We start from the raw sequence: 19,612 nt of genomic DNA on the forward strand, positions 1-19,612 counted from the left end.
TCCAGATACGGCCGCCCTCAAGGAGCCAGCTGATAGGAAGCTGGAAAAATATCCTAAAAAGTATATACACACATACGGTGGTTATACTGCGACCAGCGATCGCCATCAGCCTGGAGATGCAGTGCTGGGTTGGCTTGGTCGGATTCCCTGACTGAAAATATTTTATTCATGTAGAACATTTAATAGGATGCATTCTATATATATGTATGTGAGATGCACAGAGGGATATTTGCTCTCTGGCATCAAGATAAGTGCGTTGTCCATATCTCCCAGAAGATGTCAGGGACACGACAGTGGTCAGGTGATACAGATCCCATACGGCAGATGGAAGTATTGCTGTATAAAGGGAAGGAGTTATTTGGGGGTCGGTCCATCGGACCTGGGGACCACAGCAACAGCTGGGAAATCCAACCTTTTTTACCCCAAGTTACATCTCAGCTAAAAAAGACACCGTCTTTTCAGCCTCAATCTTTCCTTTCCCATGAGGGCATGCAGGCAAAAGGCCAGTCATATCTGCCCAGACATAGAGGTAAGGGAAGTAGACTGCAGCAGGCAGCCCTTTCCCAGGAAAAGAAGCCCTCCACCGCGTCTGCCAAGTCCTCAGCATGACGCTGGGGCCGTGCAAGCGGACTCAAGGTGGGGGGGTAGTCTCAAGAGTCTCAGGGCGCAGTGGGATCACTCGCAAGTTGACCCCTAGATCGTACGAGTATTATCCCAGGGGTAAAGATTGGAGAGTCGAGACATCTTCTCCTCGCAGCTTCCTGAAGTCTGCTTTACCAACGGCTCCCTCCGACAGGGAGGCAGCATTGGAAACAATTCACAAGCTGTATATCCAGCAGGTGATAATCAAAGTACCCCTCCTACGACAAGGAAAAGGGTATTATTTTTCCACACTATATTGTGGTACTGAAGCCAGACGGCTTGGTGACACATAGTCTAAATCTAAAATGTTTTGAACACTTACATAAAAGGTTCAAATCGAGATAAAGTCACTCAGAGCAGTGATAGCGAACCGGAAAAAAGGGGACTATATGGTGTCCCTGGACATCAAGGATTACCTCCATGTCCAAAATTTGTCCTTCTCATCAAGGGTACCTCTGGTTCGTGGTACAGAACTGTCAATATCAGTTTCAGACGATGCCGTTTGAATTATCCACGGCACCCCGGGCCTTTTTACCAAGGTAATGGCCGACAAGAAAAAAGGCATCTAAATTATCCCTTACTTGCACGACCTAAAAAGGGCAAGTTCCAGAGAACAGTTGGAGGTCGGAAGAGCACTATCTAAAGTAGTTCTTCGACGGCACGACTGGATTCTAAATATTCCAAGAATCGCAGCTGTTTTCCGACGATACGTCTGCTGTTCCTAGGGATGATTCTGGACACGGTTCAGAAAAAGGTTTTTCTTCCCGAGGAAAAAGCCAAGGAGTTATCCGACCTGTCAGGAACCTCCTAAAACCAGGAAAGGTGTCTGTACATCAATGCACAAGAGTCCTGGGAAAAATGGTGGCTTTTTACGAAGCAATTCCATTTGGCAGATTCCATGCAAGAATTTTCCAAAGGGATCTGTTGGACAAATGGTCAGGGTCGCATCCTCAGATGCACCTGCGAATAACCCTGTCGCCAAGGACAAGGGTATATCTTCTGTGGTGGTTGCAAAAGGCTCATCTATTGGAGGGCCGCAGATTCGGCATACAGGATTTGATCCTGGTGACCACGGACGCCAGCCTGAGAGGTTGGGGTGCAGTCACACAAGGAAGAAACTTCCAGGGGGTATGGACGAACCTGGAAAAGTCTATTCACATAAACATTCTGGTACTAAGAGCAATCTAAAATGCTCTAAGCCAGGCGGAACCACTCCTGCAAGGAAAACCGGTGTTGATTCAGTCGGACAACATCACGGCGGTCGCCCATGTAAACAGACAGGGCGGCACAAGAAGCAGGAGTGCAATGGCAGAAGCTGCCAAGATTCTTCGCTGGGCGGAGAATCACGTAATAGCACTGTCAGCAGTGTTCTTCCCGGGCGTGGACAACTGGGAAGCAGACTTCCTCAGCAGACACGATATACACCCGGGAGAGGGGGGTCTTCATCCAGAAGTCTTCCACATGCTAATAAACTGTTGGGAAAGACCAATGGTAGACATGATGGCGTCTCGCCTCAACAAGAAACTGGACAAGTATTGCGCCAGGTCAAGAGATCCACAGGCAATAGCTGTGGACGCACTGGTAACACCTTGGGTGTACAAATCAGTATATGTGTTTCCTCCTCTGCCTCTCATACCAAAGGTATTGAAGATTATACGGTGAGGAGGAGTAAGAAATACTAGTGGCTCCGGATTGGCCAAGAAGGACTTGGTACCCGGAACTTCAAGAGTTGGTCACGGACGACCCGTGCCCTCTACTTCTGAGAAGGGACCTGCTACAACAGGGTCCCTGTCTCTTTCAAGACTTACCGCGGCTGCGTTTGACGGCATGGCGGTTGAACGCCAGATCCTAAAAGGGAAAGGCATTCCAGAAGAAGTCATTCCTACCTTGATTAAGGCAAGGAAGGAAGTCACCGCGAAACATTATCACCGCATTTGGCGAAAATATGTCGCGTGGTGCGAGGATCGGAGTGTTCCGACGGAGGAATTTCAACTGGGTCGTTTCCTACATTTCCTACAATCAGGATTGTCTAGGGGTCTCAAATTGAGATCTATTAAGGTTCAAATTTCGGCCCTGTCAATATTCTTCCAAAAAGAATTGGCCTCAGTTCCTGAGGTACAGACTTTTGTTAAAGGAGTACTGCATATACAGCCTCCTGTGGTGCCTCCGGTGGCACCGTGGGATCTAAATGTAGTTTTAGATTTCCTCAAATCCCATTGGTTTGAACCATTGAAAAAGGTGGATTTTAAATATCTCACATGGAAAGTGACTATGTTACTGGCCCTGGCTTCCGCCAGGAGAGTATCTGAATTGGCGGCTTTATCTTATAAAAGCCCTTATCTAATCTTCCATTCGGATAGGGCAGAACTGAGGACTCGTCCGCATTTTCTCCCTAAGGTGGTATCAGCGTTTCACCTGAACCAACCTATTGTGGTGCCTGCGGCCTCTGGCGACTTGGAGGACTCCAAGTTGTTGGACGTTGTCAGAGCCTTAAAAATATACATTTCAAGGACGGCTGAAGTCAGAAAATCTGACTCGCTGTTGATACTATATGCACCCAACAAGTTGGGTGCCCCTGCTTCTAAGCAGACGATTGCTCGTTGGATTTGTAACACAATTCAACTTGCTCATTCTGTGGCAGGCCTGCCACAGCCTAAATCTGTTAAGGCCCATTCCACAAGGAAGGTGGGCTCATCTTGGGCGGCTGCCCGAGGGGTCTCGGCATTACAATTCTGCCGAGCAGCTACGTGGTCGGGGGAAAACACGTTTGTAAAATTCTACAAATTTGATACCCTGGCAAAAGAGGACTTGGAATTCTCTCATTCGGTGCTGCAGAGTCATCCGCACTCTCCCGCCCGTTTGGGAGCTTTGGTATAATCCCCATGGTCCTTTCAGGAACCCCAGCATCCACTTAGGACGATAGAGAAAATAAGAATTTACTTACCGATAATTCTATTTCTCGGAGTCCGTAGTGGATGCTGGGCGCCCATCCCAAGTGCGGATTATCTGCAATACTGTACATAGTTATTGTTAACAAATTCGGGTTATATTGTTAAGGAGCCATCTTTAAGAGGCTCTTTCTGTTATCATACTGTTAACTGGGTTTAGATCACAAGTTGTACGGTGTGATTGGTGTGGCTGGTATGAGTCTTACCCGGGATTCAAATTGCCTCCCTTATTGTGTACGCTCGTCCGGGCACAGTACCTAACTGGAGTCTGGAGGAGGGTCATAGGGGGAGGAGCCAGTGCACACCACCTGATCTGGTAAAAGCTTTACTTTTTTGTGCCCTGTCTCCTGCGGAGCCGCTATTCCCCATGGTCCTTTCAGGAACCCCAGCATCCACTACGGACTCCGAGAAATAGAATTATCGGTAAGTAAATTCTTATTTTTTGGCACATGAACGCGCAAAACCCGTGTTCATGTGCAGTGTGAAATGGGTCCAGGGTTAAAGTACCAGGTCGAGTGACCCGGTATTTCAACCCTGCTCTTCACAATCGTCATCGTTCACATCTGCAGAATATATCGTCTAGTGTGTATGGCCCTTAAGTGCGGGATTTTGTGCAATCTGGCCGGATTTTTAAAGCGGCAATCGTTTACATAGCATAACCAACCGAAAAATCCCACACTTACTGCTTCCAACAGGCTATTACATTTATCCCTAATTGTCAATGAGAAATCAATTATCAATACAGAATCAGCCAATCATAAGCAGCTAGGTAGTGCTGCCAGTTGGAAACGCGTTGCTGGCTACTGGGATCCCACGCTCGCCACAGGCTTTATTCCCACTCTGTGGTTGTAGTGGATACCCACGAGTGGGAATAGACTCTGTGGGTCGGCATTCTGTCGGCGGGCATTTAGAGTGCTTGGGATTCTAGTGTCTGCATCGTGACCACTTGGATCCCGAGCGCCGGTCACATGACCGCATCCCTGTGCTGATAGTCGCCTTTTATCCTATTCTGTACCATTGCACTAGCTATTCAGAACCAGCAAGAGATATGGCTTCTAAAGGGTGAACATGGGGGGTCATTCCGAGTTGTTCGCTCGTTTTTTTTTTTTGTCGCAACGGAGCGAATAGTCGCTAATGCGCATGCGCAATGTCCGCAGTGCGACTGCGCCAAGTAAATTTGCTATGCAGTTTGGTATTTTACTCACGGCATTACAAGGTTTTTTTCTTCGTTCTGGTGATCGTAATGTGATTGACAGGAAGTTGGGTGTTTCTGGGCGGAAACTGTCCGTTTTATGGGAGTGTGAAAAAACGCTACCGTTTCTGGGAAAAACGCTGGAGTGGCTGGAGAAACGGAGGAGTGTCTGGGCGAACGCTGGGTGTGTTTGTGACGTCAAACCAGGAACGAAACTGACTGAACTGATCGCAGATGCCGAGTAAGTCTGGAGCTACTCAGAAACTGCTAAGAAGTGTCTATTCGCAATTCTGCTAATCTTTCGTTCGCAATTTTGATATGCTAAGATTCACTCCCAGTAGGCGGCGGCTTAGCGTGTGCAAAGCTGCTAAAAGCAGCTTGCGAGCGAACAACTCGGAATGACCCCCATGGTGTAACAGTGTGCTGAATACGCTTGGTAACACCTTTTGCCTCTCCAAACGTGACGGGATACGCACTCTTATGCATCATGTAAATGTGTATCTGTTGCAAAATGATTGACTTTTATATCCAACTTTAAAGCTCGGTACACACTGGAGCGATGGGTGTTTGTTCCAACATCGGAACGAATGCCCTTGAGCCCCAGATTGAGTGTACACACTGGAACAAGTTTAATTAAGAATGGAACGATTGTGTTCCGTCCTCCATTAGCATAAACGAGGACGCTAGCAATATCGATGTGCAGCACATCAAACCTAGCTTCCGTCACGGACGTGCAGCCACCCGTACTAATCGATTCAATTCAAAACGATGTTACTAGTGCCAGGAAGGAGATCCCAGAGCTATTCAATTGCCAGTGCTATTAAGCCTGACCAGAGGATTTCTTCTTGCATCCCTCCTGAGGTGCGAGCAGAAATCCTACTAAACTAGTGCCGCAATGCGGTTTTCTGCCTTTAGTGTGACGCAGACAGCATCGCAGCAGGCACTTAAATCGAAAAATGATGGTTCTCGTGACTAAACACGCGGCCTAAGGTGCGATAACTGGCATCTCCTGACTAGCGATCAGGACAGTTGAATAGCTGTGGGACCTCCTTCCCTTCGTTATTAACATCGATTTGAATTGAATCGATCCCACGGAGTGAAGCAAGTACATCGTTAAGAAACTGCAATCCTTGTCGACATCTCTCCATTGTGTACCCAGCTTTATAGAGCCTTTTGTATCTCTGTCAGGTAATGTCACAGGTTCTTAGTTGATTAGTCAGTTGATATGCTGCATTTCCATGTTGGCAGGTATCAACTGATAAGTTGATGGAGGTCAACGCTAAGTGGTATTAGGTCGTATAATATACTGGTGCTGTGCAACTCATCTGCTAGGTGGAATGACTGATAGGAGTTTCTGCATACAAATGTGAATAAATATATATATATATGGTTAAAGTAGACAAATATGAGTATAATACAAATATAAAGGTTTTATTCGATACTGAAGTCACAATGCTTCATATGATTGGTGTGGGTACAAATCCCGATGAATCAATGATTGCACTCAAAGTTTAAAAGGTTAATTAGTTAATATGGGTATTCCGTCAATACAGTTCAAATGATGAAGTAATGATTAATCAAAAAGAATGCTGGATGTAGGGGTTCTATGTCCTGGTGGAGCAGCGTCCCGCATCCACCAGTTGCATAAAACTTACCCTTCTCCACGGCTGGTGGGCGGCTATTGCCGCCGAAAATATTCCTGTGTGTTCTCCTGGTGCCCAGTCCCTATTACTGGTGAGAGCCGGTGGTGGGGTGTGCACAGGCCTGCACTCCCGTTTACACACAGCCTGGGACCACCAGCATCCGAGACTTCCGGGTGCTACGTGCTCTACGAGAACACGCTGTTCCTAATTGTTCCTCGGCATGCTGACCGCTCAACTCTGCTCGCTGGAGAGGAGACTTGGGGTGGCGTCCAGGGGGTAGTACTGTAGATATCAGGCAAATGTTGTATGTAGCTGCTTGATCCTCAAACGCGTATCGCCCCTATGGGCCTTCCTCAGGGAGTGCGATATGAGACTGCATTTCCATGCTTATTGGACAATCCTGAAATAGCTGGCCTCCCCTGAGTACTGGTGGGAACGAAGCCTATAAAATATACAGGTTCTGTGACTGATTTGGTCTATGTGGAAGGCGGACTTAGGGCCTAATTCAGAGTTGATCGCAGCAGCAAATTTGTTAGCAGTTGGGCAAAACCATGTGCAGTGCAGGGGTGGGGCAGATATAACATGTGCAGAGAGAGTTAGATTTGGGTGGGGCGTGTTCAAACTGAAATCTAAATTACAGTGTAAAAATAAAGCTGCCAGTATTTACCCTGCACAGAAACAAAATAACCCACCCAAATCTAACTCTCTCTGCACATGTTATATCTGTCCCCACCCCTGCACTGCACATGGTTTTGCCCAACTGCTAACAAATTTGCTGCTGCAAGCAACTCTGAATTACCCCCATAGTGTCATAGAGCCACTAAATCTGTATAATTCACTAGGTAAAGAAGATAATTTTAAATTCTACCCTCAGAGATTTCTTCGCAAGTTGTCCCTCTGGTGCATTATCTGTACCTTCATCATAAATTGTTTATTTTTTTTCCCTTTGCAATAATGAAACCCTTGTGCATAAGCATATTAATTCCCAAGATAAAGATCATATTAATCAGTATTGCTTTGCAGTCAGACGTTTGCCTTCCTCCTGTGTATAATTCTGTACTAAACACTATAAGGGGAGCCCGGAATCTATTCAGAGTATTGCCCTGGTCATTCAGGCCCCGTGGTGCAGAACATCCTGTCAGTCCCCAGGAGTAATCGAACCTGAGAACAGCAGCCTTATACAGGGGAATGTTCTCTTTGTGCTTTGACATTTTGTGATCTGCAGAGGTAAGAAAAAATAGGTTATTTCGTATTGGAAAAGCGACTGATGCAGAGTTGTTGGGGAAAAAATGGGTGTAAATTTACCGTTATTTAAAAAACAAAACAAATAGAAACAGCGCTTATCAGCCCCCCAAATCCCCCCACCCCCCAACACGATCATGCAAAGCTGTACACATCTCATGATGCGTATCCCTCTGCATTGCCTGGTGCAAAAGATACAGGTCACATAGGTTGTCAGTCAGGGAGACACCTTTTAGCTCACAGCCTCCTGAGGTGCGAGCAGAGTTGTGCGTAAACTCTGTGGTTTCAGACCTGTACTTTAGATGGGTTCAGCTGCTAAACCTTGTACTAGTCGGTGCGCATATTGGGAATGCACGCTGCCCAACGGGGACAGCAACTGAATAGCCCTGGTGGACACCCACAAAACAAATCAATCGGCACCAAGGTACGATATGTTTAGCAAGCTGCCATGCTACTAGAGGAGTATCAGTCCCTAAGGGATTCAGTTATTCCTCCGTTTAGATGCTCATTAGCCGCAGGGGTGACATTTCTTCCTGCAGCCTCCTGAGGTACTAAATGCCCAGTTAGTCGAGTTTTGCCGCATAAAGCTGCTAAACACAACTAAACTAATGGGCGCCAACAGAAAGTGCTTTTTGGGTGCCCAAATAGCCAACTTTTTGCACATTTCAGCTTGCCACCTCTGGGGGTGGTGTGAGCAGAAATGTGACTGCCGCGACCAATGCGCATCTGATCAGAGCAACAGTTGAATAGCTCCGATAGACACCCACTAGTTTAGACGCCTTAAAAACAATTGAATTCCACCCTGTATAGTCTATTAACATTATTATGAATCGGTATATTAATTTTACAGACACACACGCACACATGTGCAGTATGTACCTACATGTATAGACACCTGTATCATTATTGTAGTAAGAAGTAGCCAATATGCTAACACTACCCTCCTGTCATGTCCTATGCTTTCGCCAGCTGGCTAGTATTTATAATCTCTAAACAATAGGGATTACTGTCAGGTGGTATTATTGTGGTTTTTCAGATAAGCAAGTGTGTTTCCAAATCCGGTCATCGGTATTTGAAAGGACCAATCAGATGGCATAATTTATTGTTCTCCTTTTTGGACTTAACCAGGGTCTTGTTCCTCACTGAGTACGATTATCATAGGCTAAGCTCTCACTTTACTTTAAATTCAGGAACTTGGGTAGTGCCAGGTGAAAACATTCTAGAGCTAGCATTGCTCATAGTGTGATGCACATTTATTCACACATTCTAACATCGCCATTACATGGTTTGTATGGTTTATTTCAAAAAGATCTAAAGGATCATTATGGATGTGGATCGCTGCCTCTTTTGTGGTCGCTGTACTCTGTTTAACCACAGTTAATAAGCTGCGTAGTGTTTATTGTATCACTTGTCATTGGTCCTCTGGGAGACTGATAATGTTATCCTGGCGATCGATCACCTTTTTCATGTCCAGCCTTCGTAAATGCTGTGAATATGAGAAGGGTTTATGTACTTGAGGTGTTATAAATATATTTATGGGTCAGTTCACACAGATACTTTCTCTCCTTTTCTCCACGTTTGGTGAGCATGTTGTAGCTATACTGCATCTGCATCTGAGTAACCCAACACCAGCAGGTCTATTTGCTAATAATCTGTGTCATTTCTTAGGGGAAAGTAAAGCCTCTATGGCTTTGAAAGTCCCAATTGCCTGGATATAGAGTACAGTTGGCCATACATCAGACCAACCTTCCTTCAACTGACCAACCGTCCAACTATTCTGTCCAACTAATACTCTGTCCTACACACCTACTTGGGTTAGGTATGGTATGCCGGTAGCTGGGATCCCAGCGGTCAGCATACCGAAGCCGGGATCCCGGCCGCCATAATGCTGGCAGGGGGACAAGTGCAACCAACCCCCTTGCTGCCTCTCTGTGCTTGCCACAGGTTCTTTTACCCCTCTATGGGTGTTGTGGACACCCACGATTGGGAATTGCCCCTGTAACTCTGCATTCCAAGGTGCAACTTCTCCACTGGCTCACTTTTCCACACTTCTCCCTGCTTCATGAATAGACCCCCGTGCCTGCCCGCTTCTGTATGTTATGAGTGAATAGTTTCAAAACATATCTATCAATAAAACTGGGCTTTTTCCCTTCAAGCAAAATCCAATTTATCAAATAAATTTCTTTTTTTATTATAGTGAACCTACAGGTACCAGCATGGTCAGGCTGCCAAGGCAAGATGGATCTTGGAGAACCACAAGTACAAGCTTGCTCTGGTATCTGTACTTCAGTATCTCCTGTAGTGATTTTTATTCTTGTTTTGCTATACACAGCACATCGCTATACCACACACTACTGTACACAGCACACTACTATGCACACACAACATGCTACTATACACGGCACACTTTTTTATACATACTGTATTGCTATATACAACACTACTATAGGCAACATACTGCTATACATGGGATGCGGTCATGTGATCGCCACTCGGGATTCCGGCGGTCACCATGCTGACGCCAGGATCTCAAGCGATCGAACGCCCGACAGTTGGCATGCTGACTAACGAGGGCTATTCCCACTCGTGGGTGTCCACGGCACCCATAGAGCGGGAATAGAACCTGTGTCAATTGCATCGAGCCACTGACCCCGCAGGGGCTCTGTGGCGCTCCCCCCCCCCTCCCAGCATTCGTCGGTTAGGATCCCGGGGTCGGTATGCTTACCTCCGGGATCCCCACCGCCGGTCTCGCAGCCCCAACCTCTATACACGGCCCACTGCTATTTTACAGTACTGTACTATAAACATATTGCTGTACCGGCATACTTCTATATACAGAACATGCAGGACACTACTACAGGTTGAGTATCCCTTATCCAAAATGCTTGGGACCAGAGGTATTTTGGATATCGGATTTTTCCGTGTTTTGGAATAATTGCATACCATAAGGAGATATCATGGTGATGGGACCTAAATATAAGCACAGAATGCATTTATGTCTCATATACACCTTATACACACAGCCTGAAGATAATTTTAGACAATATTTTTTATAACTTTGTGCATTAAACAAAGCGTGTGTACATTCACACAATTCATTTATGTTTCATATACACCTTATACACACAGCCTGGGGGTCATTTAATACAATATTTTTAATAACTTTGTGTATTAAACAAAGTTTGTGTACATTGAGTCATCAAAAAACAAAGGTTTCACTATCTCACTCTCACTCAAAAAAGTCCGTATTTCGGAATATTCCGTATTTCGGAATATTTGGATATGGGATACTCAACCTGTATACACAACACTAACACAACAACACTTCTATATGGAGCACACTACTATATACTCAGCGGTATTCGGTATACAGATCTACACTAAAAAGGTCTACAATCAATAGGTAGTGTAAACACCCAAAAAAACAAAAAATAAATTGTCTCCCTTTTTTTGTGTTGACCATTTCCATGTCAACCTTTTGACCCTGATGACCTAATGCATGTCTACCATTAGTAGTAAACCTACTGACTGTAGAACTTTTACCGGGGACTGTACTTCCTGTACATAGGGTTCATTCCGGCACTGCTGCTCCGGCCTAGGAGGCTGGGAGCTCACACCATTGAAGCTCCGTCTGTTGGATACAGAGAGGCAGTTCTGCGAGGTGACACTGACCAAAGTAGGAGGACACTGGCGTCCAGTGCCTGCCTGCTTATTGTTACTTTCCCCATACAGTAGAGTAAGTTTAACTTTCCCAAGTAGTTGGACCAACTGTTTTCTGCTGTGTTTCGGCATGTGGGAGCAAACAAGTGATTGACTGCTCCTACACACTTTCCAATTTTCACAACTAGTTGGCTTGTTGGAATAATATATAATGTCCTGATGTATGGCCAGTGTAACGCCATCTCAAGATGCCATTACCCAGTGACAAAAAGCTTTGATTTTTTTTCCACTTAGTTAATTACTTTGAACCTACAGAAAAGTTAAGAAAAGCCATTATTTTAGAGAAATTACTTTTCTCTGCTTAGTAAATAGAACCTTAGATTAGTGGCTCTCAATCATTATAGAACATGTGCTAAACAATGCATTTTTTATGAATATACTTTCAATAAAATGTTTATGCAACCCTTTATCTAAAAGCAATAACAGAATGTACATGTAGATTTTTTTTTACACATTACAGTCAACAAAAATGTCAAATTCACAATAAGAGGGCAATTAAATTGTATTTTCGCTTGCACTCACGCTCGATCCCACGTCACTTTAGACGGAGCGATATTCAATTGATTGTGCCAGTGGGTGCGAGTAACTGGATGCCTATTACTTTCTGTCCATGTCGTGCCCAAATGAACCTGTGTAATTACTGGGCTTGCTGATGAAATGTGACCAAAAATTAACTGAATTCCCCCCAGAACTATTTTCCATACATGTTACTTTTTACATGGATAGAAGTAAACTTTTTAATTTTACTGTGATGTGTGGCACAATGATCCATAGGGAAGGGGGGGTTTATCTGTTTTTCTCCTCTCAGGCCAACTCTATTACCTTAATTCACTGAGCAGCCATAGTAATGTTGAGGGGAACATACTATAGTTGCTAGTCTGGCCAGGCCCATAACATGAGCCTGTTCTTTCAAGAATGACAGATCCATTATTCAAAGTTTATGGAAAGTGTTGCTGACTTTGATGCATTTTGTTTTCATCCTGTGCAGCAGCTGCCCAAAGACCTCGGTGGTAACAGTGTCACCTGTAGGTTTATACAGGAACTGCACCCTACAAGGAAAAAAAGCAAGCATGTCATGTGCTTACAGTAATCAGATGTGATCAGGTCCTGATTAACAATGGGGCTGAATGGTGTATTGCCCCAGTCCTCCACATAATAATAGGCCCATCTTTAAAAGGATCAATAATGTATTTCTTATTGTCTCCTAATGTATAATAATGATTTCAGCAGGCTACATTAATGTTTCCTAATTCTGTGCTGAAAATAATCCTTGTAGTTGGCATGATCCAGAAAAGTTGCCAGTTCATTACTTTCCGACCTTTCTTTATCTATAAATTGTAATTCTAGCACTATTTGTCTACTCAAAACAGTTGTGGTTTGGCTAAATTCCCAAATCACCTAATTGTCTATCTGTCTATCCATATTTTTTGGCTATGTTTCATCTCCTTATGAATGCCAGTCAAATGGCAATAATTTTACATTAAAGCCAGGGTCATGGACAACGGTTGGATGCCTGTAATCACTGGAATTACTTGTTAATCCTCCTCAGTTGTGGTCTCCATGTTTTTTTTTATTTTACCCACGAGTTTTTTATAAGGAATGTTCTCAAAGAGAATTGGCGGCATATGTACCACTCTTTTCATTGTCCAGTCCTTGCTTTCAGTTCCTGCCCTTGAAACTTGTGGACTGCACTTCCCACAAATAGTTATGCGTGTTTGTTTCTGTTTGGTATAGAAATGATAGTCTCTTGGCCCATGACATTTTGGACGTGTATTGCCTACAGAATGTACTGACACCTTTTCCCATTGCATCTAAATGTAAATTAGCTATCTCTTTATACTGCTGCTGTTGCCTAAATGTTGAAGCATCCATTTTTCTAGACTAAGCCATTATTAATGGGACTACAACCTATTCACTGTCTCTGTGTATGTGTTCATCCAGTGGAAGGCAAAGTAAGCAGTCTCAGTCGCCGATGACTATATTATCAGTCAAATGGAAGAAAAAGAATTTGATAGTACAGGTTGAGTATCCCATATCCAAATATCCGAAATACGGACTTTTTTGAGTGAGAGTGAGATAGTGAAACCTTTGTTTTTTGATGGCTCAATATACACAAACTTTGTTTAATACTCAATGTTATTAAAATATTGTATTACATGACCTTCAGGCTGTGTGTATAAGGTGTATATGGAACATAAATGAATTGTGTGAATGTAGACACACTTTGTTTAATGCACAATGTTATAAAAAAATATTGGCTAAAATTACCTTCAGGCTGTGTGTATAAGGTGTATATGAAACATAAATGCATTCTGTGCTTAGATTTAGGTCCCATCACCATGATATCTCATTATGGTATGCAATTATTCCAAAATACGGAAAAATCCGATATCCAAAATTCCACTGGTCCCAAGCATTTTGGATAAGGGATACTTAACCTGTAATAGCTTTATTCAAGTGATTTTTGCCTTAAGAAAGAATTGGTCTCCAGCAAAATGGTGCCCCGGACACTGGTCAGACCCTTTCACATACACTTTCAGCCTGGGTTATTGCAGGGTTGGCTCCTTTTAATACCCCTTTCACACTGCCAATGCCAGCTCCCACCTTGGAATTGGAAACTGGTCCTTCCCAGGTGGGATTCAGCATTAGACGCTGCAGCTGGCTTCCCTGCCCCGGCAATATGCCGGGCGGGTTGCCATAGCGGCGAGGGGCGGAGCCGGCAGCAGGGGTGGAGGCGGCGCTGGGTGATGAGATCATCTCCATCTCCACGCCACTTCTCCCTGTTTGTAGTAAACGGGTACCGGGTCGCATTGACCCAGGAGCACGTTTACGCTGCCATTGATCGGTATTCAACCCGGAAATAACACTGCTTTTATTCCCGGGTTGAATTGCCGGCGACCCTGGATTTCGGCAATATGCTGGGTCGATACCGGGTTATTTGTGCGGTGTGAAAGGGGTATAACTCAACCTGGGTTAGCAATTAAAACACACCATGGATTTCATTTTAAATGGACTTTTAGGAGGCTCCTGTCACTGCTGCACTGCTTAGCATGAGACCACGCCCCTTTCATATAGGCTATGCCCCCTTTTCAGGCGCACCCCAAGGTCCCTCTTTGTACTTTTAATAAGTTGGGAGGTATGCAATAAGCTGCCTAGCAATCTCTGCCTCACCCCTAATTCTTAATAGCTCTAATTGGGGTCGATTTAATTCGGCAACAGTTGAATAGCGCCGGGAGTTTTCTCCCGATGCTATTCAATTCAGCTCCAGTTAAGTCGGCGATGGCCCGTTCTCGCCGACTTAACAGGTAGTTTTGTCGGGAGAACGGGCATTCTCCGACTTAACTACCCGCAGCGATGCTGATTCCCGTCAGAATCAGCCTCGCGCGGCAGCACTTTTGTCGGGTTTCGTCTCTCATCCCCCGGGGATGAGAGAAGAATTCCCAACAATTGAGGGTCAGTCGTCGCTGTATTTAATAGCGCCGGAAGTTTTCATTCAACTGTTGCTGAATTGAATCGACCCCATTCTTAATGCTCTCTGCTCAGGCTGCTGACATCATTAAGGCACACAAAGAACAGACAATCAGTACTATTACATGAATGCAGGGTTGAATAACCCAGGTTGGACACTTTATACCCCTTTCACACTGATAAATATTTCCCAGGTTATTGCACATGAACGCGCATCAACCCAGGAATTTGCTGAGTGTGAAAGGGTCCTGTAAGAATATCCCAGGTCGAGCGTCCCGGCATTTCATTCCAGGTCTCGACCTGGGTTGAATCCGGAATCGACCCGGGATGCGGTGCAGTGTCAACGGGTATGCCGGGTCAAGGTGACTCGGTATCCGTTCTCTGCATAGGAGGAGGCGGTGCTTGGAGATGATGATCTCCAAGCACCGCCTCCGGTATTGTCAGCGGTGACGTCACCAACCCGGTCGGGACGCAAGTGTGAAGGGGTCTCAAGTCGGGTCGCACCTGGGAAGCACCCGTGTACACATTCCCGGGTGCGACCCGGCTATTGTCCATCTGAAAGGGGTATAGGGGCAATTCAATTGTTTATGCACGCCTGATCTCCCGCTAAAGTGACTGGAGATCAGGGGGCGCTATTCAGTTATTTTGTTTTTATTGAGCGGACTGTGTCCTGCAGTGCTGGGTTTAGCTGCAGAAAACGGATAAACTTGATGAAAGTGCTGAGCGCGACGCGAAAAAATGCTGTATGGGTGCCCAAATCGGGTCACTTTTTGCAGCATTTCTGCTTGCTGGCACAGGTTGCTGTGAGCAGAAATGCCACAAATGGAGCTCTTTGGTTTTGTCCATAGCCACAGTATCTAAATAGAATAAGTACCAAAACAGTTTAGCACCTTCCGAGTTACTAGTTGACATTTTGGATAAAATGGCAGGATGGGAAGGTCCAGATAGCCATGTATCTTGAGCTTACTCGAAACCCAGTGACTAATATGCAAATAAGTAACCTTTCCCCAGGAGGCAAACGATATTGTGCCTGGAGCTGGGGAAAAGGGACTTAGGGGGTAATTCAGAGTTGACAGCAGCAGCAAATGTGTTAGCAGTTAGGCAAAACCATGTGCACTGCAGGGGGGACAGATATAACATGTGCAGAGAGAGTTAGATTTGGGTGGGATGTGTTCAAACTGAAATCTAAATTGCAGTGTAAAAAATAAAGCAGCCAGTATTTACCCTGCACAGAAACAAAATAACCCACTCAAATCGAACTATCTCTGCAAATGCTATATCTGCCCCCCCTGCAGTGCACATGGTTTTGTTCAACTGCTAACAAATTTGCTTCTGCGATTAACTCTGAATTAACCCCATAGGGCGGTATTCAGTTCTTATTGCGGGTCCCAAGTACATAGTCAAATTTTGGGTGTTTTAAAGGCACAATTATTGTAGTACCCCGACCTATAGTCTACAGTCCTGGCCATGTAACCAGGGGTGGTTAGCATTATTTCCAGCTGGTGTTTCTTTTCTGTTTGTATTCCTTGTACCACAAGGAAGCATCTGCATCTGCCATTCTAGTGGAGATATAGCAGAGGAATCACTTGCTTTTTCAAGATGCTCATAATCTTCTTGGATTATACCTTTTTATATGTATCTCTGGGGAGAGCTCAAAGCCTGCTGATGTCTTGTTTTGATACACAACAATATAGAATTCATTAAAATAAGGACTCGCATAAATTATCAGTCTGTATTATTCTGATCTCACTGGATGCATATCTTTGCTGGTTTCTTAAAATATCTTCCTCCCAAGTCTGAGTATTATTATTATTATTATTATTATTATTATCTTTTAGTTATATGGCGCTACTAGGGATCTGCAGCGCCTATTACAGAGTACATAAACAAATGAGCAAAACAGGAAAAAAGCCCTTACAGTCTAAGACATTATAGGACAAGTTCAAGATGCATACAGAAAGCGCCAGGGGTTAGGGCCCATCAAAGGGAGTATTGAGTATAAGATAGTGTAAGTAAGAGATGGAAAGGCGCTTGAGGGGTGAAGGCCCTAACAGAGCTTATGATCTAAGAGCATGTTTATTTACTGTTTGTGGGGTGTAGGCTATCTTGCCTGATGCCCCCTACCCCCCTATAATTTTTGTTTTCATTTTCCCCCATGGTTTCATTCTTTTTCTCTTTATATACATTAAGTTTTGTTCTTGCATATGATTTCTAGCTTGTTATGACGACTGTCTTCTCTTGTTTGAGCTCTTTTATAAAACCTCTAGGTCACCGTGCACTATATTGTAGGCAAATGTTTTTTTCTTTATTGTTCAATGAAAATGTCTCTATTTGGGTTTTTCCAGAGCAGAAATGTCACTAAAAATATAAATAAAATAAAAATTGTCCTCCTGGATGTGACTAATTCTTTCATATTCATGTCCCATCTGCGGTGAGAGGAGGTGTTTGGTCATTGTTGGTGTGGCATGGCCGACATACAGTATGGCGATTATTTATTGTTCTTCTTTCTGGTTTCCTGGGCCTTCAATATGACGCATTTCTGAAAAGAGAGAAGTGTGCAAGAAGTAGAAATACTCTTCCGAATATCGCCTACCATATTTTTGGAGGCCCTGTGCAATAAATACACATTTTCCAGCAATAATAATCTATAGTTCAGTAGTTCCTAAATAGTGAAACGCGATGCCCTAGAGTATCTGCATTTTCTTCATAGCACACCTGGGCCAATACATTGTTTATTGAGAAATTCAGCAAAAATAATTTAAATTAAGGAAATTGTGCTTACCTGTCATCTTTAGATTACGTTATGTGGTGGTGGACATGGTTGTGCCTTTTTTTTTTTTTTTGTCCACGTATTTTATGTTTGACAGCCACCAGCACTGGTTTTGCTCATTTCATTGGGCATAATACAATTCTATGACAGTTGAATAGCGCCGGGAATTAGCTCCCAGGGCTATTAAATACAGCACCCTGTGACACCCAACAATGGGATTTCCTAACGCATCCCCGGAGGGGTGCGAGCAGAAATCCGGCAAAAGGGCTGCTGCAATGCTGATTTCTGCCCCAAGTGTGGCGGAAACAGCATCACGCCGGGCACTTAAGTCTGAGAATGCCGGTTCTCCTGACAAACAACCCTGTTTAGTCCGGGAGAACGGGCATTCCTCCGACTTACCACTACACTGTATTGAATAGCCCTGGAGCTAATTCCCGGCGCTACTCAACTGTCATCGAATTGAATTGTGCTAATTGACCATAAATAATTTAAATTGGTACTGGACCATCAGCCCGTTACACCCCTGCAGCACCATATACGGGAACCACTGCTAGAGTTGGTTGCAGAGCATCACTTCATACTGCCCATAGAACAGAAGCTGGTCTCCTATTTAATGACCTTTTCTCTTACGTCCTAGAGGATGCTGGGGACTCCGTAAGGACCATGGGGTATAGACGGGCTCCGCAGGAGACATGAGCACTATAAAGAATTTTAGAATGGGTGTGCACTGGCTCCTCCCTCTATGCCCCTCCTCCAGACCTCAGTTAGATCCTGTGCCCAGAGGAGACTGGATGCACTGCAGGGGAGCTCTACTGAGTTTCTCTGAAAATACTTTTGTTATGTTTTTTATTTTCAGGGAGCACTTCTGGCAACAGGCTCCCTGCTTTGTGGGATTGAGGGGAGAGAAGCAGACCTACTTTACTGATAGGCTCTGCTTCTTAGGCTACTGGACACCATTAGCTCCAGAGGGTCGGAACACAGGTGTCGTCCTCGCTGTTCGTCCCGGAGCCGCGCCGCTGTCGTCCTCACAGAGCCGGAAGATAGAAGCCGGGTAAGTACAGGTTGAGTATCCCATATCCAAATATTCCGAAATACGGAATATTCCGAAATACGGACTTTTTTGAATAAGAGTGAGATAGTGAAACCTTTGTTTTTTGATGACTCAATGTACACAAACTTTGTTTAATACACAAAGTTATTTAAAATATTGTATTAAATGACCTTCAGGCTGTGTGTATAAGGTGTATATGAAACATAAATGAATTGTGTGAATGTACACACACTTTGTTTAATGCACAAGGTTATAAAAAAATATTGGCTAAAATTGCCTTCAGGCTGTGTGTATAAGGTGTATATGAAACATACATACATTTTGTGCTTAGATTTAGGTCCCATCACCATGATATCTCATTATGGTATGCAATTATTCCAAAATACGGAAAAATCCGATATCCAAAATACGTCTGGTCCCAAGCATTTTGGATACGGGATACTCAACCTATATGAAGTAAGAAGACAACAAAGGCGGCAGAAGACTTCAGTTCTTCAGAGAGGTACCGTGCAGCGGTCGCGCTGCGCGCCATTGCTCCCACACACACACAGGCACAGCAAGGTTTCAGGGCGCAGGGGGGGGGGCGCCTTGGGCAGCAATAATTACCACAAATAACACTGGCACCTTTGTTAGATACTGCGGAGGCAGTATATTATAAAACCCCCGCCAATATAAAAAAAAATGAGCGGGACCGAAGCCCGCCGTCGAGGGGGCGGGGCTTGATCCTCCAGCACTAACCAGCGCCATTTTCTCCACAGCATGCTGCAGAGAAGCTGCTCCCGGACTCTCCCCTGCTGAACCAAGTAACGGGACAAAAAACGAGGGGAGGGCACATTTATTTGGCGCAAATCATATACATAAAAAAGCGCTGTATAGGCTGGGACTGTGTTTTTAGTGTCTAGTGGCGCTGGGTGTGTGCTGGCATACTCTCTCTCT

The 19,612-nt window shown here is 44.6% G+C and overlaps 1 protein-coding gene across 2 annotated transcripts in view; it reads left to right on the forward strand.

Moving 5' to 3' along the window:
• Positions 1-19,612, forward strand: part of LPGAT1 (lysophosphatidylglycerol acyltransferase 1) — a 301,292-nt gene that overhangs the window by 62,598 nt on the left and 219,082 nt on the right. Inside the window, exon 3 of one of the 2 annotated variants that reach the window (XM_063918251.1) lies at positions 9,865-9,942. The exons of the other annotated variant lie outside the window; for it this stretch is intronic. Coding sequence (XP_063774321.1) covers positions 9,865-9,942 — 78 coding nt within the window. The remainder of the gene's footprint in view (positions 1-9,864; positions 9,943-19,612) is intronic. 2 annotated transcript variants of the gene reach the window in all.

Source organism: Pseudophryne corroboree, chromosome 4 (assembly GCF_028390025.1).
Source record: "Pseudophryne corroboree isolate aPseCor3 chromosome 4, aPseCor3.hap2, whole genome shotgun sequence".
In the NCBI taxonomy this organism is placed as follows: Eukaryota; Metazoa; Chordata; class Amphibia; order Anura; family Myobatrachidae; genus Pseudophryne; species Pseudophryne corroboree.